The following is a 23,817-nucleotide window of genomic DNA, read 5'->3' as shown; positions in this document are numbered from 1 at the left end:
TGGCTGATCTTAGATGACCAAAGACACGAGGCAGTGCTCTGTGTGGGACTGTGGACAAAAACTCAAAGCCTGCCAGTGTACTCTGAAGGTAGCATGAGACTTGAGTGCTTAACCAAAACTTGATTATCCTCAGCAAAATCATATTAAGACTAATTCCCTACAAGCTGAGTACACAGTGTTTATTATACTCTTACCAGTCCCACTGAATAATGCCACCACCACCAGTGTCATTCTAACAAATCATCAGATTTAGGAGTTCATATATGAAAGAGAAGAAGGGGGGAATATAAAGAACCTTAAAAAATACTTTCAGAATGACTGGCAAAATCAGCAAATTCATACAGACTGGCTCAAACCTTACGTTGACTTAAGCATGACAGTAATAACATAGCACACTGTCAGATGTGTGCTGGAGCTTGGCGTGTGTTCAGAAATCAGCACATCGTATCAGGCCAGATGATAAGGAGGTTGCTGAAAGATCCCTGCAGACACATTAATGGGAGTTCTGTTTGTTCTCCGTTAAGTGAGTTAACCTCCACAGTTAATGGTAAATGGAAGGCAATCTACCAAGAAAAGCTCTGCTATGCTTTTAAGATAGCCATTTCTACCTTAGACATACTCTAGTACTCATACATGCACACAGCTGTTTAATACTGCATGCCGATTACACACAGAAAGTGTCTCCTGGCTTTATCCTCCCATTGTAAAATTGCAGCTTCTCAATGACCTTTCTCATGTGACCAGAGTTTACTGTGCAATTGAAGTGATTCACATTGTGGTCTAGTCATTGGTCCTCATCCCTTTATATTTCCCTGTGTTCTTCTTTCCCACTTCATTCACTCTCTTTGCTTCTTCAGTAGGAGAAAGGCCCTAGGGAAGGGCCGAGACGAGGGGGGGGGGGATGGGGGTGGGGTGGGGAGGGGGTCCTGCAGGCAATCACTCGCTACCAAGAGGAAAGATGAAGACAGAGAGATAGGAGGGGAGAGGAGAGTTAAATGAAATTTCCAACACATTAAGCACACCCTGTGAGCCTGCGCCTGCACATGCAGGGTTAAGAGGACTGGGGCTGCCAAGCGACCACCATCCAATGAAAGTAGGCGAATGACATTGCTGTGGACAGATAACACAGTGGTTCTCCTGTATTTTACCTGAAGATAGGCCGACATGACTACACACTGATATATGTTTAAAACTACCCCGCAAATGTTAGGGAGTCACACTGAAAAAGCAAACCTATTGTAGATCTCTTCTCTGAAGGACATGTGGACAATAGCATGCAAATGCACACAAGTTGTAAAAGCTCCCCTACTGAAGAGGTTAATGAAATCACAACACAGAAAATAGTGGGTCGGTGCGATTGTCTCTGGGGTGCAGATCCTCACAAGCCCCTCAAACATCATATATGTTTTCTATTTTTAACCAGGCAAAAACTTTGCTACTGGGATTGAAAATCTAATATGTGCATAAAAATGTGCACATGACATGCTGGAGCAAAATGAGCTGCCTCCACAGTAATAAACATGTAGGATATATATATATAAGAAAAGTCAAATCCAGTTGATGGACGGTATATAAAACGCCTAAAAGGCTCTTAATCTAAAGTGAGGAGATTTACCTTGAAAAATAGAAACAGAAAGAGGTCCCTGTTATGGGCTATAGCTTTGATTACCTCTCAAGAGTATTTCTTTTACTGTATTGATCGTACAGATCCTCATTTAAGTATAGCTTTATCAAATGACCACATGACCACAGTTCAGACTTGGTCTTCATGAAGATGAAAAATTATCTCCAGAGCACTGCCTTCGTGCATGTTTCCACTGACGCAAATAAAACCTGCCAGCCTGCCTCTGGGAAACTGATTACAGTGTTCACGATAAACTCTGTCCATGTTCCAACATTAACAAGGAATATGTTCCAATTACGCCGAGGATTTTAAACTAGACTCACTATGATTTCACCATTAAACTGGTAATCTCGATAGAGGTAGAGAAGGCTGTACCGTCAGGATCTTCCCTCATTTATCACGTGAACAATGCGGACGCTCACCTGCACATGGAAGTGGTGCAAATACGTACCGCCACTGTGACATTTGTTTCCCATTCGTGTGGGATATACACGTATACACAGCAGGGTCGCAGAGGCGGTCTTTATAGGGACCGAGTTTGACAGCTTGGCGTCCAGTCCTGCAGCAGAGACGAATGAGTGGGCTGAAAACCGCCTTCATTCATAATGGCATACGGCAACAAAGCAGCTTCATCCCTGGGTATCTCAGCGGCCGTGAGAGCAGACAAAGTGAGGAACACAGGTACAGGGTGCAGCACAGAATATCTCCCATAACAATATTTTTCTGATTTATTGCCCCAGGTGTTCCCCAAATAAAGCTTCGAAAGGCAGAGGGGGGGGGGGGGGGCAACATAATGGAGAGCTCCAATGGCCTGGAAATGTCAGAAGTAAAACCGCTGACTCTGTTGCACTTTTAAAGCCACTTGGTGTTCTATTTAGCTTTAAAGGGGAGGACTAAAGATCCTGTAGAGAGGCTTGAATTGAAGACAAGGGGGGGGGGGGATGATGATTTAGCATCAGACTGCAGCTGCAAGGATACAGGGAAACCTAAAATGTTGCACAGACCGTTTCTCTCCGCTTGTATTACGTCAAAACAAAAGGCACATACACATCCCTCCTAGCCATGGAGATAAAGCTGATGATCAGCAGAGGAGAGTGGAAGCGTGGGCGAGAGTAGGGAAGCAGCACAGGCACATATAAGAGAAAAGAGAGAGCAAGAGAGAGAGAGAGAGAGACATGGAGCAAACAAGCATCAGAGAGAAAGGACTGGTGCTAAAAGAAAAGGTCTGAGTGTGCGTTTCTTGGCGTGTCCGTTAGCATCTGTGTGTAATCACTACAAAGCACACATTCTTAGCATCAGTGAAAATCTGCAAATACGAAAAAAGAAATCCAGGCATGCATGGAAAGCTACATGTATAAAACTTGAACTGAAAAGGGCATATTTTCCTTATTTTTAATATAGTTTGTTCATTTACGTTGAAAGTCAAAAATGTGGTCTACACTCAAGACTATGGTTGAAATTACACACAGCTCGCATACAAAGTTATGAGCACTCCGCATGTGTTCTGATACTGCAAGCCCTAAAATAGTAAGCAGGAAAACATAACAGACTGAATCTTAATCAGGCTACACAACCGCCCTCCCGCTACTTGTCACACTACTTCTTTAGGCCTCCTAAAGAGGAGTCTGCAGGGTGGCATCACAACGCCGCAGATCAGCTTTAACAGCCAACTGAGCTGGTGCCGTGACTCCAGTCGGCCACGTCAATCAAATTTTTATGGACTTGTCATTCGTCTCTGGTGAACGCAAAGCTTAGATGAGGTTTAACTGGTTCCCCACCGGACAGGTTTCTTAACATAAAGCCATGCTAGATTACTGCTGCACAGGAGGACCGTTCGTCTCAATCCATTTACCAACAGCAAGCCGAAAGGCATTCCCATCCCCTACATGGTTTTGAAATAAAGTACTAAGATGATAATTAGCTGATTGTTGAAGATTACACTGCTTTTCTAGGTTGACCTCCCGTCTCCTCCCACACCACCTCACCGAAGAGCTCCTCTGCTCACCTACAACATGAGCTTTGATTTGCTGCAGCAGCCTGTGGATCTATGAGATGAGCCAAGATGAGCTTTTCCTCTTTTTCCAGTGCACATTTACATCTTACTATAATCACTGGCGCTCTGCAGCAGGATGGACCTGCTTCTGTGTGTTAGATAATATTAATGCAAACTCAAAGGTTTGCGATATCACTTCACGTCAAACATTTCCAGTCTGCGGCTCTTTTTCCGATGTGTTTCACCAAAGTGATGCGCAGACAAGCTCCGGCTCCAAAAGTCTTTAACTTGGATAAAGCAGGGTCAGAAGAGGGATAAACGGATGAACACTGCCACTGCCCTCGGTGAACGGTAACAGAATACATGTCTCACAATCACATCGACACTTCAGCACATCTAATTCGTGTCTTCTTATGTCACTGTGGGCAGTGGTGGTAAAATCCTGCCCGCAGCCACCGGTGACAGATCGCAGCACGTCACATAAAAATCTGCCATATCTGAAGGCGGGGTCACTATGTGCCATTATGGGCTGCCCTGAAGAAGCCTGGGATAAATTTCTACTGGTGTCAGGAATCAGATGGCTGCTCCTACGATCCACAGCCTCTTACAAACGGATGGAATTACAACAGGAAATGACGGCGCAACACCCAATCGATTGGCGTGCAGATTTCCATGAAGGTAAATTCAAGACAGAATCACCACTCTGTCTTCTTTCTCTCATTAAATTTGTTGTAGATGAACACCATAGATGTCTGGATCCGTTTTTGGTTGGCATCACTTGTTTATCTCATGACGGCACTGGCAGCAAATGTGAACAACATCTAATGTTGAGTTTTAATCTTGCAAACTGCTTTATGTCCATTTTACTGAAATTGTGAAGTCTGCATAAATTAAACGTGTATAAAATGTGATACTGCTCATATTTGATTATTGTAAAGCGATTTGGGATCATTTCAATTTTGAATGGTCCTATATAAATAAGCTTTCATTCATTAATCCAAAATAAGACAGTCTGCAAGAGGTACAAGTCCGACTGGGATCTGTCGTCCATTACCACTTTAGCCTCATAGTTTCTGTTCAGGCATAAGGCTGCAGCCATTATTCTAATCAATGAATTTCACTCTCCTTGAGCATATCTGAGAGACGGGACTGCTGAACCTGACCTACTCCGACTCCAGTTGGCTGAGACACACAAAATCTATTATTGTGCCGAGTACAATGACACAGCATCATGACACAAGTTTCAACCCAAATGAGAACAAAAGAAACAAACTGTGATAATGAGGGGTTGTTATTATCACATTTATGTGTGAAATAGCTCAGCTGAAGAAAAAGATCAAACTGAGCAGCAGGAACTCAACAAGTCATCAAATTGTATTTGTTACATATTTATTCATATTCTATTTTGCATTCAACTCAAAAATGCAAGACTGGGATGAATCTTTGGTACATTTGTTGACTGAACGCAAGAACGCAAAGAGTTGATGTAGTCGAGTTGTAAAAAAGGCTTCTTTTTTTTTAACTAAGTGGATGTCCACACAGAGAACTATTGTATTGTATCCTGCCAGAGAAAAGTGATCCCAAGAATGGAAAAACTGCTTTTCACTGGTAGTAGCGAATAGACGACGGTGAGATGGATAACCTTCAATTCTCTGTTGGAAAAAAGGACATTGTCATGGTTTCATGGGTTACCCAGGCAACAGCAGCGTCGGGTTTTTTTGTTTGAATAGCTCCAGAAGTCCATGTATTTACTTTTCTTCTCACCTTAAAAACGGCCTTCATTAGTCACATGACCATAAACCCTGTGGCCTCAATTCTGAGAACGATGGAGTTCTCACGTAATCCAAACACAAGTGTCAAATACCTGGATTTACAAGATCGCTCAATACACTATAACTTTAAAAGAACAGCCTCAGGCTGAGAGTAAAACTGACAAACTATCACATATGAAACACACACACACACACTCCTAACCTCTCCTTCCACTCCCGGAGCCTCCCTCCGACTTTTCCATCCTACTTTCTTCTCTCCCCAATTCTTTCCCCTTGCATCCAGTTCAGGTCTGGGATTTCCCCCAGGGTTCCCCTAAGGACCCCGGTTGGGAAAATGCGAGTCGAGAGCTCAGTTGGAGGTAGATCACTGAGAAACTCTGACGCTAAGCTCAGCTCCTCTGCTTCCACACCGCTTAGCCGTTTTCCCTGGGAAAAGACAGCCCGGGTGCTACCTGTTAGCTGTCTGGCTGAATGACAAGCATTTCATCTTAAAGCCGTGGGGCTGCGTGCAGGAATGACTCCCCAACCTTTTACTGACAGGCAGATAATTGTCTCCTCTCTGCATATACCAGGGACACCGTGGGGCTCCGTTGCACAGCAGGCCAAACACAGCAGAAGACACAGGAACGACAGGGCCGGAGAGAAGCGTGTGTGCAGAGTTATTCCAAGACTGAGACGAACCACGCCCACCCTTAAATCAATGCCCGAGAGACAACAGTCACACTGTTCCTCATAATAGCAGAGCAAGGAAAACAGCTGACGCAAAAAACATTCAAGTAATCTGATCCAGCCGTCACATGCTTGTAGCCATGTCCTCAAAGTTGGGACGTTGCGTTTAATGCAAGTAATAAAACAGTGATTTGCAAATCTCTCAATCCGTGTGTTTAATTTCCAATAGAACATATACAACATATTAAATGTTTAATCTGGGACAATTTTACAATTTATTGGTAATGATCAGTTCATTTCGTCCGGACACTCTAGTTTCATGGAGTTTCTCCAGTGTCGGAATTTCAAGTTTTGATTCATCCGCCCACAGAACATATTTCCATATCAAATGAGCTCAGGGAGACGGTTCCAAAGAAGACGGCGGCGTTTTTGCATCACGTTCACACGTGGTTCCTTCTTTGCATGATACAGCCTTAACTTGCATTTATGCAAACTGCGAGATGTGTTCACGGACTGTGTTCTCTGGAAGTGTCTCTCAGCCCACTGAGTGATAACCAGCAGAGAATCCTGCCTGTTTTTAATTCAGTGCAGCCTAGGGGCCTGAAGACCCTCCGGTTATCATGTTCAGCCTTGTACCTTGCCCACAGACATTCCCCCTGAATCCCTTCGTGAAATACACGGTAGATGGTGAGATCTTCAAAGTCTTTACAATTTTATATTGACAAGCTTCTTCTTTATTTTTTTTTGCTTTATTTTTAGATCCAGTTTGTTGCAGATTGATGAAAATGCGCTTATATTTACGTCTGAACCGGAGCCTCTCTGAAATGCTCATTATATGTTTCAGACCTGCCAATCAAACTATTTGATTGTCAAACTCTCCTCCAGTTGTTTTGCTCCTCGCGGCCTTCTACTGCCATCAAACACAAAATGGGCTCATAGTTTTTCCAAAAAACAATAAAATGGAAAAGTTTCAACATCCGATACATTTGGGAATAAAATATGGATTCATTAGACTTGCAAATCATTGTTTTTTTTTTTTTATATTTATATTCAACACAGTGTGTGAATTTTGGAGGGAAATGTTGTGAATATTTTTAGAGGATCATTGTGAAACACAATTACGATGAAGAATATACAGGCACATGTATATGATGCCTTTAGGTCTTGTATTCATTTACAGTAATAAATAAATAAATAAATAAGTACAATTCAGAAAGTTTTCTCAGACCTTTTCCATTAGTGAATGCTCCGTGTTTACAGAGACTGCTGTGTTAAAATATAAACAAAGAAAAATATTATTCAGCTTCATACAGGAGGGAAAGCAGCAGCACTGTATTTGCACTGCATGGCGTCTGTTTGTTCGAGGGTTATTGAAATGTAAACTTAACAATGAGTCGAAAGAAAATCAAGGCTATTGCCGCAGCTGCTTTTGGCTTCAAATTTACCATCTGAAACCAGCAGGGAGGAACAAGTTTGCTGTCATTTGTTTCCCCCGGGTCGCTCCGGCAATGTCCCGACAACATAGATACGGATAACTAATACACACGTTCTCCGAAATGAATCCTGAATCCTCCACAACGGTGCACATAAAGCTGAAGCTGGATGAGGGCCGTCTCCATGGAAATGAATTTTCCAACAAAGTCTCCTCGCCGCCATCTCCACAGTCCTATTTATAGAATGGCAGACCACTAGCTAGCTGGCAAACGATGAGTAACTGTATAGTGAGAATGGAAATGGTCTAGTATCTCTACGTCTCCGCGATGCCCGCCTCTCATTTTGCTCACAGCTTCATTTCAAATCAACGACTTTGAGTAAGAGTTCACACCAACAGCTGACTATCAATCTCCGGGCTCACCAGGGAACGCAGGTTTTATGTGTGTGATGCTGTGAGAGGCTTGCGCGTGTGTGCGTGTGCGTGTGTGTGCGAGAGGGAGCATTTCAAGCTGATGCAAGGCCTGCAGGGTAACACACACGTAAACACATAAGACAGCGGAGTGCAGACGGCGGGTAGCACTAACCTCCTCTGACAGAAGGTCGCAGGGACTTGTGGTCTGCTGCTTTTTGACCTCCGTGGGTGGAATGACGATGAGAAAGCAACAATCCTTTCTTTCTTTTTTTTTTTCCCAATTTCAGGAGGTTTTCCTCAAACTCCATCATAAGGAATGCTTCCACTACTTTGCGTGTGCCCAAAACACACGCTGAAGGTCTGACATATAATAAAGGGCCCGAGCCTCATATATAGATATACCAGACCTGCTACACTGAACGGGTCTAATAAGTAAGCAGCAGACAGACCTCTACCTCAGTTACTTCTACAGTCACGGCCTGGATACACTGTATGAAGCTCAAGGGAAAAAAATCCTCCTCAATCGTGCTGATAGTGCCAATTAGCTTTAGCCAGACCCGAATGTCGTGCTTATTATTACTACAGTGCCGCTGCACCATAAAGATGAGATCCTGCGAAGGCTGAGGCTTTTACTCAATGACCGAGAACAGCGATTACGGCTGTCGACTTTCATTAACAAACACACCAACTCTCGACAACCGCTAACAAGACCAACAGTATCTGCACTTTCATTCAAATGTGACCATATCTGTAGTGGTAGGATTGCCCATCCCTCATTAAACGAGTGGTATTAAACTACAGAGAGTCAATGGATAACAGCTCCGATCGTCCTAGAATAAAGGAAGTTCAAAATAGACTTTTTCATCAGAGACCGCATCAACAATGGATTGTAGCTGGACGGGCATTTACATAAGCAATTTACTGACTGCGCCGCTTCTCGGAGGTGCCTTTGAGCACAAACAAGATTGTATCTCTCACACGTTGCCCCCTCTAGGTCCTCTGTCAGGATAGAAGCACGACATCACTTGATAAAGCACAGCTCTGTACTGTACACTTTCGTCAAATCTCAGAAGCTGTTTTTGGAGGGTAAATGCAACAAAACAGTAGGTAGAACCTCAATCTGTCATGTAACATTGATCTGATTTAGTTGTAAATATATTCTTCATACATGCAAAAGACTCAACTCTAAACCTCTTCAAAAATGTAACTGTTTCTCCAAAAAGTTCCTTTAGGAGCACAATTACTCAAATTATTCAATAAAAAAACGTAGAAAATAAAGTTGACAATAAGTTTTTCTATTGAATATTTCTGTTTTCAAAGCAAATGGTAAATCCAGTAAATCCTATAAATACCTCGCGAAAGCTGACAAATCGACTCAAAATTGGAATCTAAATTGAGAAAAGGAGTGAATTCACTAGAACAGTACTGATATGTCAGAGGTATTGTACAATGGAAACAATTGGCTTGCCATGAATGAAGCTAAAATCCTGATGAAATTATTCAATCTGATGCTGATTAAACAACATGCAATGGCACAATTAAACACATTCATGGTGGTTTTAAATGTTTTCAGGGGGCCACTTGAATGAATTTATTTTTTTTTTTTTTTTTTGAAAGGATACTTTATTTAAAAGAATTTGTAGAGCCACTCTAAGAAATGAATTGCATTTATTGTGTAACCCATGAGCAGATAGATTTTCTCAACATATTCGTATCTATTAAATCACTCTAGATTTTCCTTAATCCCTCGAACAAATCATTCATTAGTTTTCAGCTCAGCTCGCGACCGGTCGATAGTGTAATTTGAACCCATCATGGTGAGCAGCGACTGCACGTGTGCACGAGATGGGCAGTCAAATTTCAGAAAATACACAACAATAAATCAATGATCTTTTTTTTCATGTAATTGTTTTGTGACAAGAAAATGTATTCAAGATTAAACCATATCTTGCATGTGACTGGAGAAGCTGAGTGAAATATGGCACTGCACGAACCAATGTAGAAACGTTTTTTTATGAGAATATCCCATGCTGGTACACGTTAAAAACTGTGATATAATAATTTGTCTATTTCCCAGATGTAACAAAAACCCTTGTAATAGGATTATCTGGTCAGAACCTCTCGTTCACATAGAAATATAGAATACCATTAAAATTACGTTGATTTGAATGAGACTTCAAAGTGCTTAGGCAGCAAAAGATAGCTCTGACCTCCATCACCACACACCTGCAGAATTTAACCCCTCCCCACGTTTTCGTACGCCCGTACAACCTGAGCTCAGGTCTCTGGATCAGCCACGCTTATTCCACATGTGTCTCCCGCCATTGATCGGCTCGTGCTGATAAAGGAGTTAATTAAATGAGACGAAGCTCAGAGCCCAGGCCTGTGATTCATTTAGAACTACCAATTAAGGAGACAGAGGAGACGGGCTTCTCATCAACGGGAGAAACTATTACATCCCGGGGAATGGCAAAAAAAAATTCCAAATAAATTGAAGTAGACACCAGAAATATCACTTTAAAAAAAAAAAAAAAGGCCGTGACTGACTTTATTGTGACCAAGACATGTTCAACTTGTCTCTCTGGTCCAACTGATCATGACAAAATAAAACAAAGGGGCCTTAGGGTTTTCAGACCACTGTTTGACCAAGGTGTGCATCTTTGTTTGTTTTCTCAATGGCTGAGTAACCGTGTGCGCTTGTGTGTACCGTGGCACCACTACAACCCTGGTAATTACAGTGCAAACAAACTGGGCGCCAGGCCGAATAGAGAGTCTTGCTTTCGGGGCCTCATTGACTCCCTGGATGTGCTCAGAGTCTGATCAATCTCGGTTTAGACTCCCTTCTAGACTTCTGCTTGTGTAATGAGGTTGTCAAAAGCATCATTCACAAACACGGACAGCTTATTTCAAGCAGAGAGCAGGGCTGGTGTTGGAGCTTCAGAGAGGGAGGGAACAGAAAGTCAGTTTCTGCTTGTCATCATAAACGTTCCCAGAGGGAACAGAGCAAGGCGGGAACTTTGTCACAAAAATGAAAACAAGTACAGGAAATGAAAGAAGGGATTTGAAGTAGCACTACAGGCCACAACCTGATAAATGTAAAGTGCAATAAAGTGACTGCTTGTTATATTTTTTGCCATGCTCGAAATGAATTCAGGGTTGCACTTGAAGACATTTCATCCTTGACATGAATGTGTTACAAGTGTGCACACACACTCACAGGAAATAAATTGATAAAGCCTTTTCTTCTTAGAGCTAACACTCCGATGCAGTAATATAAACCACTCCGCTATGGCACAAACCAAGATGTATATTTGCTACACCATAGTCACTATGGTTCGTGTCCCCACCTAATGTTGTCGTTCTCTTCTGAAGAAGAGTCAGGACAGGATGTAGTGTTCACTTTGTTTCCTTTTCCAAAAGCAGACACACTTCTCCAATTTGCAGTTGGCACAAAGCATGTAGTAGCAGTAAACTAGTGCAAACACAAGTTTAAAGAGCTCTACACTGAGGCCGTGCTGAATGCATGCCGAACACACACACAGTGAAAAGGAGCTGAAAAGAAACAACAAACAGAGGCCCGCTTGGCTCCATGCCTCACTAAGCCACCGTGAACAGATAATTCCTCTCAAGTCGACACCAATGGACAACGTACGCTCCCAGTAACCACAATGACCTCGACAGAAAGATGATGTCACAGCTCTCCAAAATATCCTGTTTAACCATGACCACCGAAGGCCTCATTTCCGTTGGTAACACAACACCGTATCACCACATGGGTAAACCATGAAAAGCATGCAGATTTCCCTCCAGCGAACCTCCCTCTTGTGTCTTAAGGGACCTCAGGGATCAACAAGGTTTATTGGAGGAGACGCCGGCGCACACTCTCAAATCACTGAGACAAAAAAGGTGTAACGAACTTGAAAATGTCAGGCCCTACTGCCATTAACCCGGTGCATCGATCCGGCAGGAACAAAAGGACTACTTATGAGAGTGTGCATGTGTTGGGAGGGGGTATACAAGCGATTACAGCGCCATTAGCGTTGTTTTAGTTAGTCAGGATCTCGCTTTAAAGTAAACCGTTGAGCAATTTCTATCTGGCTTTTAAGGATTCTCTCAAAAAATTTGCAATACATGTAGAAAACCGTTTTGGTTAAAGTCTAAACTAATGGAGCACAAATGTGAGGTAAATGCCAAGTAATGCATTACTTATTCATCTAAGAGAGCTTCTAGGTGACTTGCATGCAGGCATCCCGTAAATAACTTGTCACGGCACTGCTATCATACATAATACTGTTGTTCCAAATCATTACTATAATAATTGTATTTTAAAGTGAGTTGTTGTTGAAAATTAATGTAAAATTTGACATATATTAAAACTTGTCTGAGCATATTTTGTCTGTGTATCTGCCAGTTTTACACACAGCAGCATAATGGTCTGCTGAGTAAATCGCTTGAGTAGAATGCTCTGTGGCCCGGCATGTGAAAGAAATCCTCTGACTGGTGCTGGCAGTGTGGTGGGAAAGCCATAATGAGAAGCAGCCAGCTTCTCCTCAGCGAGAGAGGTGAGCCCGAGGCCGAGGGAATCCTCACATCACAGAATCCCAACATGCAACTTTCCAGTCATTACTACATCAGTAAAAACAGGACTCATTCATACATAATGTTCCACTTCCAATTAAAGAGATGCCTCCCTGTTGACAGCCAAGTCAGCTGTTTTTCTCCTTACGACCCTCTCGCTGCCATTCCCCGATATGATTGTTTTTCTTCTTTTCAACTCACAACTGTAATTTGTGGGATCTGTCAGAGTCTATATACCATATTGTCTTCAATTCAATAAAGCAACGAAGCAATGCAGATAAATGAGAGCAAGGCTGGGAGACTGGTGAATGGGTTTCAGAGAGTACAGTTCAATTATGGGAATGATAGAGGAACCCTTACACACAATATTTATTAGGATCCTTTATATAATCGTGGGTTTCTCAATTCGCCAAATGTGCATATCTGCAGCTCAGCGATTGTTTAAATTGTGAGGTTACTTGGATATAAGAGCGACCGCTGTGGGGGAGGAGCTGAAGCCTGAGGAAACAGACCTGAATTAAGAAGGCAAAATTTATCGACTTACTACTGATTGGAAACACTAACACATTAGAAATGAGTCACTGTCTTAAAGTTTAATAGTCACTACCAGCTGTCAGTGTCTAAACACCCAACTAATAGCCACCCTGCCTTGCTGCCTGCATCATTTCATCATCGTCTTGCATAAACAAGGGTAGAAACGATCGATATCTCCTGAAGGAGAGGTCAGCCCCACCTCTCTCGCTAATTATGTTGACAATGGAAAGTCTAGATATTTAGCCCGGGAATGTTCCCCTGAATTCTGAAGGGAGCAAAGTGGATCCCTTGGTGCCCGGGTGTTTATGCAAAGGAACTGTAGGATTGTAAAGGACGAACCGTCCTCTTAATTGGAGTCATCCCATCACAATACTGAAAATTCAATAGAATTCTGCAGTAATACCTGCCCTTTGTTCACAATTTTTGCTGCTCATCAGTAACAAAACAAGTGTTTTCCTACATGTGATAACAGTTGACACGCCAATACATACCACCACGTAATATCACAATGTGTAGAAATGCTTACATTTGAAAACACAAAATAACCACATAAAACGCCTCCCTCATGCGTTGTACCAAAATGAGGTTTTATGTGGTGTAACGTTGTGCTGGTACACAGGCAGATGGTCTTTCTGGATAGCAACGTTTACACCCAGAGCATGAGAAAATGGTCCCTTTGTATCAGTTCGTACGGCGACATTTAACCATTTTTAATAACGTAAAAGGAAAAAAACGTGAAGAACTGAGAGACCTGAAGGAGTACGATTATAAAAACAAAAACTGTTTTTGGTGATTTAAATGCACAGCTAATACTTTAGTACACAATAATCAATATTCTGCATGTCACAAGGATTACTCAAAAGTCCAATTTAATTCTTCCTTGTCATTCATTGTACGTATCATTAATTCAAACCATTTTCCCCCTCGTGTGTCTATCAGAGCTACATGAACTCACCATCCATGAGTAGTGAAATAAAAGAAAACACAAAGGCACACCATCACGGCCTCTTATTCTCCAATATACTCAGAGTAAATGCAAAAGAGACGTGTCTGTGTGTGTCACGTCTGTGTCTTTTAAAATAATCAAAGCGAACTGAAACATTTCCAGCTATTTTTGTAACTTGTGTGCGATTACATAACTAATTGAAGGAGGCAGTTGAAAAACGGGATTGCTAATTTCTTTCCTCTTGACTACCAACCACACCAATGCCACAAACCGCTGTGTAATTCAAAATGAGCGCCAAAAAAAATAAAAAAAATAAACATTTTCTGACCATTATCGATGGCCTGAAAATGTGATGCAAAATTCACCCTTCAAATCCTACCACAGCTTTGAGTCACAGATAATCTCAACTTTTCAATAGGTCAATGCCAGGCTGGACTGTCTATGAATCTACAAGTTAAAGCAAGTAAGCAAGTTAAAGAATCCAATTACTGGTGAAACGCTCATCACTCAGACACACAAATCTTCACGAGCCATGTATTTCACCGTCAGCTGTTTCAACTATCCCCAAAGCCTTCGTGTATATTTTCCCTTTAACTCTAGTTAAAGATTGAAGGAATGATTAATCGAAAAAGCAGCACCAGGGAGAGTACATTTCAAAGTATTATGATAATCAGCAGATTATAGACATTAAAGGATAATCTGTCAAAAGTTGGCCCGAAGTTCACGTTTCACTAATAAAATGCAGGGAAATATGGTGTTTTTCTGGACGTCCTTGTGTTACGTATCCAAAAGAGGAAACGCTCCGACTCATTTCGTGTCACAGTCCAGTCAAGTAGTGAAGACTGAAAAGCATTTACTGAACCGAGCGGATCACCCGCAGTGGTAAGTTAACTTGTGAAATAAACAACAACAACTCAGTAAGTTTCCCATGACGTGCCTCATCGGGTCATTCACGCTTGACTGATATGTTAGCCCTTTCTCCGGCCATGCTTTTATTGCTGCTGCCACATTGACCGGATGTCGCCGTCCTTGATGTGATGCATCGATGCACGTCATTATTAATAAACGTATCTATGCTGATGCGTCACCCCCGCACTAAATAAAATGTAATCGCCCAATTTATTGGTTATCAGAATTTTTTATTCCCCAATATCGGAATCAGCAAAGGCCACCCCAAAAAATTATAATCCATATCGATGAGGGCCCGAAAGATATTAAGCATGCATGTTGAACTTTAAGGTTAATCTGGATAAGATACTATTCACTCAAGCGTGTCATAATTTCAGTTTACATTCAATCTGTCTCAAGTTAAAGGCTTGATGTCTTTTTGCAACACTGAGGTGGCGATATGTTAAGAAAAGACAGCAGCACATCTCTTCTTAGACAGATTTTACACAATTGACCTTCGTACAAGCTAAATCACCCCGAGTCTAATTTACAGTGCTCGTTTGGACCTCAAATTCCCTCAGATTGGTCACAATAATGAGCCCAATCACAGAGCCAATGCTGGGAGAGGCTGGGCCCGTCAATGACCTTCAGGTTCTAGCAGTCATCTCACCTGCCCTCCTGGCACAGGATGCCACCGGTCCCACATCTCGGATGAGAGGGGGGGGGGCAACCAAGCGTGGCTTCCATCCATCATCGCATTACACACATTGGCCTAGTTTAATGTCCTTTTTCAGACTCGACTGGAGACACGCTGGGCCACACAGAAACATGGGAAGCAGATAATTAGTCTATGCCAACAGCAGAGGTTCACCAGTCATTTGCCACCTCAAGGGTGAAATCCCTTCCAGAGTACTAATGAGGACTTTGTCCATCACCACAGTCACATCCATTACAATACGAGAGCGTGGTCATAATGAGCGGATGAAGAACGCGTGCGGTTTCGCCGTCTCGAAAGGAGATGAAACGCAGAAAATCTTGCTGTGCTGTATTATTTACAAACAAGGAGACAGATGGAGGGATGCAGCAGCAGCCCGGCTAAATGCAGAACACTCTCTTCAGTCTCAAACTAAACTGTTTCACTAGGACAGTTCCCGCGGACGGGTGAGGGGGGCAAACAGCTGGTGAGCGTGAGAGGGTATCGTGCTGAGGCAGGTACAATTGCGTGGTGGGCTGAGAGGGCACAGAGCAATTAGAGAAAGAATGCACATGAGAGCAGGACCGTCACGAGTATATGTTTTGAATTTTGCTTTTGAATATCTATCAGCGCCAATCTGCCATGTCCAACATACAAACATGAGGTTGGAACTGCTGTTCCTGGGGCATGCAGCAGAAGCGGTTTTTCATGTTGCTCGAACAGGACTTCATGCGGTCTCAGCCGTTTTTGTGCGATTAAAAAATTACAATCGAGATGAAAATTGAGATTCTTTATTCAAATGCTACCCAGCAAAAGTACAGATGCACTTCAGTCGACGAGGCAAACAAGAAACAAAAGACTCTTTCGCTTCCGTGTCATTAGCTCTGGATTTACACAGCTCACTTCACCAAGAGCCACGCCAACATCGAACCCTCGCAAAGCCCATCTCAGGATTCAGCGCAAAGCACTTCACAAGGCTGTCAGTCTAATTGTAACAGATATAGCGAGAAACCCTGGAGAAAAGTGTCAAAAAAACAAAAAACAAAAAGGGGTGCAGCCTAACAAATGCACCCTACTCAGGTTCGGTGCAGCACAGCTGCCCACTCAGCCATATCACTCCTGCACAGCCGCAGACACTGGAAATCACTCCGGCTATCGCTCGGCAGGGCGATCGCCACCTGAGCTGACAGGAGCTCCGTCAGGGGAACGGCCACTAAAGCCATCAGCATTTCATCACTGTACTGAGGTGACAACACACACTTGTCATTTTGTTTGATGGAGAGACAATCCATGATGGTTTCACTCCAACGCCACAAGGTACCAGACAATCCAGCCGGGGCCTTGAAAGTGAAAGTGAGGCATGAGGCCTGTTCTCCTTTATGTTTCCAATGGAATGAGTACAAACAAAAACTATCAGGCCCGAGCAGTTGCAGTCACTTTCGAAAGAAGTTCTGACTAAAGCATCAAAACACAAGCAACCGCAGCCATCTATAACAGGGTTGGATCAGCTTTGTTTCACCGAGCTCCAAAAGTTTTGGTGATGGGGCTAATTTATGGCCACCAATTAATCTCAAATGCAAGTTTTTTGATTGTGGGAAGAAATCAAATCAACCTGGAGAAAATCCCAACACGTACTCCAACCAGGGACCTTCTCACTATGAGGAGAGACGAACCTCTGCTGACCACGACATCACTGTGAGGCCATGCTGTATATTTTAACATGTAAGCAGTTGGAAAAATCAAGCTGTAATTGAATTGAAAGATATTTTTACTATGGACTACTTTTATATAATGCAGTCGGCCACACAACAATCTGCAATTTTACAAACCAACACGTCATTGAATGTAGACCTTTCATTCAGATACTGTATAAAACTGGAAGTCAATAACTGAATTACATTACAGGCGGGATATAAACAGATATATTACTAATAAAGCACCCTTTTAAATTTGTTCAACATTTTCTTCAGCAAGATGTTGCTCTCTCATATGGAACAGCAGTTCTGCCTTGCAGTGCATTTTTACAACATCGCTTCTTTATAAGCATAAATGACGGTATTGTTGGATTACACAACACCATACTGCTACCTTGAACACAGTAAAAATCTTTTAGTACTTTATCTTTCATCGTATGTAAATCAAAAGGATTAATTGCCGTATCTTTGTTTTGCATCTTTGTCCAATGCCATGGAAACGAGGTCATCTCTGGGAAACATACTCTGAATTAACAACAAAAACATACAAGCTTGAGACAAAATTCAGATTTAACTGGGCTCTGAAGACCTCCACAAAGTCCAATGTGGACATTCTGTCCTGAGACATTGGTCTAGCAGAGATATGTTGCCCCTGAAGCGGAGTAAACCAACATGCCTGCCCGGTAACACAAGATTGGACGCGTCTCCTCGATTTCCTGTTCATTGCTCTGCAGCCCACTATCTAAAACTAATTCAAACGCTGAAGAGTGGGCAGCCAGAAGTGGACCGAACTGTTTGCAGCTGTTAAATAAGAACAGATACCACTCTGCCTTGCAGTCTTTTAAAATGCGGTGGACTTTGCACAACCAGTGTGCAAATGAGTGCCGTTTCACTCGGCATTCTAATTGTAATCTTGAATGCTTCACGTAGGCTACACTATAGAGTATATTGTTTTTAGCTCTGCAGCTCAGAGGTTGTCTTATTTGTAATGCTAACTTGTATTTTTCAGGATATACTATTGTGCGTGTGGCTAGAGATGTATTCAGTGAATTGATTTTACACTGAGTGTTCCAGTTTAAATCTACAAAATGAACTACTGTATATACGACTCATTCGGAACAGCCAGTTAGTTATAACATTCACTTTATTAAACCCATGTAGTGTTTTGTGCACATTCAGAACCCATGACCATGTGACCACTGCAAAGCATACGGCCTGAATGGAATACGCTCTCAACAAATCAATCATTCTGTTACGACAACTAACCACCGTGTGAAACTTGATGCTATCACTTCGTCTCATGCAGCCTGGCTGGTCTATGAAACCCTGCTAGGCATCAGCGATCAGTTCCCTCAACCACTTAAGAAAATCCTCCAAATTGCTCCCCATGTCCATTAAAACCACCCCTGTGTACATATCTGTAGTAATCCAATCTGGGCCGGGCTGACCAAAGATTACAGCGATTCTTCTGCAGCAGACACACCAGGCTTGATATGATGAGATATGAGAGCAGACACACGGGCCAATGTTGTGAAGAATTGAGACACTAAATTAGAACTTAAGTGCCTCTTAGCCATACCGAAGAGGGCCACACACCTGTCAATCATCTACGCCAAAGCGAAGAATGAACTCATTAATGAGCTCTCATGAACACCAGCTAATGTGACCTTCCACTGTCACTTCATACAATATTGTTTGTGTCTCTGTTCCGAAACTTATGATCACACGGGAAAATTTAAAATCAGAAATCACAAGAGATTTTGTCTATAGAGTATAGGATTGGATTAATGAAACTGCCCGCTATGGACCCATTGATCAATCATTCAACTACCTTATCACCTTTGGTACAACCACAAGCTTAGAGTCACTCTCTTATCACACTAATCCGGATAACTTCAGCACTGAGTCCGAGAAGGCAGCGGGGATAAATGAGTTTACTCCTACACTGATTGGATTAAAAGCCAATAGTGGACCTCGACCCTCCCGGCCTCGACTGCAACAGCCACCAGCAGCTCAGTTTTAATAAACAGGTGTGCTTAAAAGGAAATAAATAACAAAAAAAAAAACACACACACACACGTATACAATCATTAAAAATATTACAAATAAAATGCAAATATTGACTCAATTAGGTGACACTAAACCAAGCCCCACTTGGATTTACTACCTTTTTTACAGGAACTATTGAATCACAATGATTCAACTAAAACCCGGCCACACGTCAAGCCGGCAGCATTTTATGTGACAGCTGCATAAATAGGAGTCTCGTGAAGGTTGAATGTGAACCACTGGACTCTATTGTCTGCTTTGCATCAACAGAGAGTTGACCCATCCTGACTGCACCACACAAGCAGCAGGCAAAGCCATTGGTTTGCTCAATGATTAGAAATGGGATCGAAACGGCATATCTTAGGTGTATTAGTGAGACACTTTCCACCACACGAGACTAGACTTTACATGGCAACAGTATATATATCCTTCTGCAGCTTTAAAAACAGCTCCGGAAACAAGAGTTTCCACACTGCAGTGAAACAAATGAGTAGAGAGGCCGGGCTGTCACAAAGTGACAGGCCAGCATTAGGAGCTGCAGCAGCAACGCTTCAATGGACGAAGACACGGTATGACAGGCAAACAAAACCACAACCTGAGCAGAATGAAATGAAATAGAACCTGTTTAGGGCAAAATCGGCAACGTCAAACTCAGCCTGTTAGATCATTTAAAGCAGAATTGGAAAAGTGGCAGGCCTCGGGCCACATGCAACCCACAGCTACCTTCTTTCCAGCCCATGAGATTGTTTCAACAAAAAAAAATAAAAAATAAAAAATGGTGATGCAAGGAATTTAACCACATTCAACCCCATAATGAATCGCAATGATTCAACACATTTTGTTAAAATGAATGTGCTCAATGTGGAAACTAACGTTTTGATTCAATTAGTAGCTACGATTGTCACACATTGTTAAATACTCCATTACAATTTGCCACTCTTTTAGGGAGGATTACATTTTTGTGACTCCAGCCACGATCTAAGTGGCTCATCCCTGACTTAAAAGTTGGAATAAGCCTCTTTATTTGATGGCTTCCTCATAAAGTGAAATATTTTGTCACTGCAATAATTCATTGGCAGGGTTTAATGTGAAGATAGGGGCGACGCTTTGTTGGTTCTGACAGCCATTTGACCCCCGAGGTGGCTTGTTTCACAGGATAGGAAGCCTCATTTAATTCCACAATGCCTGTGGCCAGTGTGAGAGTGTTTGTATGCGAGAGAAGAAAGAAAAAAGAAAACCAACACAAAAGTAAGAAAAAGACAAACAGGAGCGAGAGGAAAACGCAAAAGAGAATGGCTGTGCTCGCAGGTGACTGTAAAGGGGGGGGGGGGGATGTCCTTCCTGGGTTGCAATGACTTCCTCATTCTTTTGTATTCAGGTCCATTCTGTGCATCTCCTCCCTCCTGATGCAGCTGCTGTGAGGCTTCGCAGCGTTAGCCGAGGCAGAGGGTCACAGAAGCAGGAACAGGCTGTGTAACAACTACAACCATAGTGAGACTTTCGCAAGCCGCCGTCCTGCCATTGTGAACGTTTCTTGGGGCTTTTTTTTGGTAGTGGTGGTTGGTGGGGGTGGGAAGGGTCCTTCACCACAGCAGTGGCCATGCAACAAAAAAAAGGACCTGCATCAGCTTGCAGGAAAACCCAGGATCTCCCAGCTGAATGGGGAAACACCCGCAGGGAGGGGAGAAACAGCAGGCTGGCTGGAGAGTCTGACATCATCCAAGTGTGGGCTTCCATGTTTCAGTTAAGTCTCACATATGTGCATGAATAGGTGCAACTCTGAGAGACACACACACACACACAGCTGTAGTTTTCCTCTCCAGCACTGGACAGATATTCATTATTCTGACTTTCTGCTGCACCACCACACAGACACTGCAGTTCACACAGCTTGGAGAAGCATATAGAGGTGAGGGGGAGACATCAGTCTTCAGACCTCCCCACATCTGCAGACAGAGAAGGGGGGCTGCTCACGCAAAGCATCCTTACCATTGCAATAACACACACACTCACACACACACACACACACACACACACACACACACACACACACACACACACACACACACACACACGAGACACCCTTCCTTTTGCTTGGCCGTCCGTGATGGAACCGATCCCACTGCAGAGACTCTCAGAGAATCCAGATCGACCTCACACTGGTGAATCACACTGGTGAATCACACACAGCGATTGGAATAGCTCATAAACACACGCATGTAAAGTTGAAGGACGAAGGTGGGGGGGGTGGGGGGGTTTGGTGGAAGCTGAGGGCCGGTTACAGTAAACGGCGGGGCAGCGGCAGTGTGGGGTGTCGATGGGCTTCAGTAAGTGATCCAAAAAAAAAAAAAAAAAAAAAAAAAAACCTGCATTGCCTCTGTCAAAGCTCCACGTCCCGCTGTGGATTAAAATAACACCCGCCACACAGGGGTACCTGCCATGACTCATGTCCTGCCTCACATTAGAAAAAAAAAAAAAAAAAAAACACATGATCGGAAAATGTTGAGGCTAGTTAGCTCTACTTCCTTAGCCAGCAGCAGCGGCAGCAGCAGCAGCAGCAGCAGCCCGCCGCCTCAGCCAGCCAGCCGCCTCCTCTCCGGTCCAGCCAGCCCGGCCGGTCCTCCCACCAGCCCGCAGACTCCCACCGTCCTGGGACTTACCGGTCTTATGTGCTGATGGTGTCGCTGTGAAGACACAACAAGTGCGGGGAGGCTGCCGGCCACCGCTCCGCTGCTCCGGGACAACAGGAGTACTGATCTGCACACTTTCGCAGCCATCTCTGTAGTGAAAGCTCGCCGGGAAGGAGACTCTGCTGCGGGCGGACCGAGACGCACCGAAGGGGAAGAGGGAGGGAGGTGGGCGGGATGCGGGGCTGGACTACCGCCTCACACACATGCCCAGTGTTGCACCAGTATGCAAAGATACACACTTTTTGGTGCGGGGTATATCAAAACAAACACCCGCACAAGGCTGTCTTTTTCTCCTGTCCGCATCATACGTGAGACATCAATCTCTGTGTTAAAATGCAAATCAAACAATAAACGTACCAAAGGTGTGCAGCATGCATTTTCTCACCTATCTCTATTAACATTTGTTCAAAAATGAAGAAAACTGAACAATATATAGGCATTCTTATTCTGTAAAGCCCAAATTCAAAGTGAAAGTAATGAAATCCCAAAACCGATATTGCTGTAATTAAGTTGGGACGTTGTAATCCATTCATAAATGTGATTTTGTTTTTTGTAAATTCATGCTTAAATCCAATTTGTACCTCCACTTGACTACTTTTAAAAGCATGAGTCACAAGCAAGTATGTCCACAATTCATGAAGTCCCATCAAACCCTTTTGATCTGCACTTGTGAAGTTCATTCGATCAATCCCTGGTTCATATCCAAATGTGTTCGCAAAACAAATGACCACACTGTCTGAGAAATGTGCAATAAATGTAGATAATTTACAAAGGTAATTTGAATTGAATGCTTTTGACTCACCGACACAATCAAATGGGGCCAAAAGTTAAGTTGGTAGTAAGTAAAGTAATATTCGTCAAAGTGACTACATTTGGTATTTTTTTGAGAAGATTGCATTGTACTTTTATTGAGCATCAGTCAATGTAACAGTAGTTACTCTTTACACCTCAATGCTTTTCACAAAAAAGTCATCATGCAGTCTATGAAAACAAGTCAAAGCTGTGTGTCCTGCAAAGAAGGTGATGATATTGCCCTGTCTCAAATTCGTATGTAACTCGCTCAGGTTATTATGAACTAATATTTTGAAAATGAATAATAGGTTGAATGCACACTACCATGAATAAAATCTTGACTTTATGATATTTGCGAACCTCTACATTGTGATAGTTTTTTAGTTTGCAATTTACACATTGTCACAATTGTGTACAAAGACGAAATAGCTTTGAGTTGTGCACACCTGTCAATCACAGTTCAGAAGAATTAAACATACCATAATAAACCCAGTACTGAGAGGGAAAAGACTTGGAGCCAGACCTTCCAATTGACCACAAAATTGCATTTAGAACCGTTTATTTTGACATTAGATATAACGTATAAAGGATGACCTTTATTGTTGTTTGTACATGTGAAAAACATTCAATCACCCATGCAACCATGACAACAAATTTGCAAAGGATGTAAAAATGCATAACATCATTGGTCGGCCCACATTTAAAACCATGACCTTTTTGCTATATGAGGGGGAAAGCACTAACCACTTCACCACTACGTGGCCCAGAAAAGACAGCTCCTTTCAATTTCATTCACTTTAAAAGAAAAAGAGACCACCTGGGTCTAACTGTACACATTACTAATATATTTTCTGGTCATATTGTCCACTGTAACCAGGTCTAATACCTGCACACCCTCCGTTCTTTGCTTGTGACAATGTCCCTGTTAGGGAACCCTTCAGGGTTGAAACTAATTGAACGGATCTTCAGTGAACTTTACGCAGCACTTGATCCTTTCTAATGTACAACTATTTCAATGCATTTCAAGGCTTCTGACTATGGGGGTTCT

General features: G+C 42.8%; 1 protein-coding gene across 2 annotated transcripts in view; it reads right to left on the bottom strand.

Moving 5' to 3' along the window:
• Positions 1–22,130, bottom strand: part of mcu (mitochondrial calcium uniporter) — a 60,923-nt gene extending 38,793 nt beyond the window's left edge. Inside the window, exon 1 of one of the 2 annotated variants that reach the window (XM_080481827.1) lies at positions 21,948–22,130. In XM_080481827.1, the coding sequence (XP_080337953.1) occupies positions 21,948–22,064 (117 nt within the window). In that variant the 5' untranslated portion in view covers positions 22,065–22,130. The remainder of the gene's footprint in view (positions 1–21,947) is intronic. The other variant, XM_080481828.1, reaches the window with a different exon arrangement.
• Positions 22,131–23,817: the final 1,687 nt, after the last annotated feature.

Source organism: Lipophrys pholis (assembly GCF_963383615.2).
Source record: "Lipophrys pholis genome assembly, chromosome: 15".
Taxonomy (NCBI): Eukaryota; Metazoa; Chordata; class Actinopteri; order Blenniiformes; family Blenniidae; genus Lipophrys; species Lipophrys pholis.
This window is presented reverse-complemented; position numbering and strand designations above follow the sequence as displayed.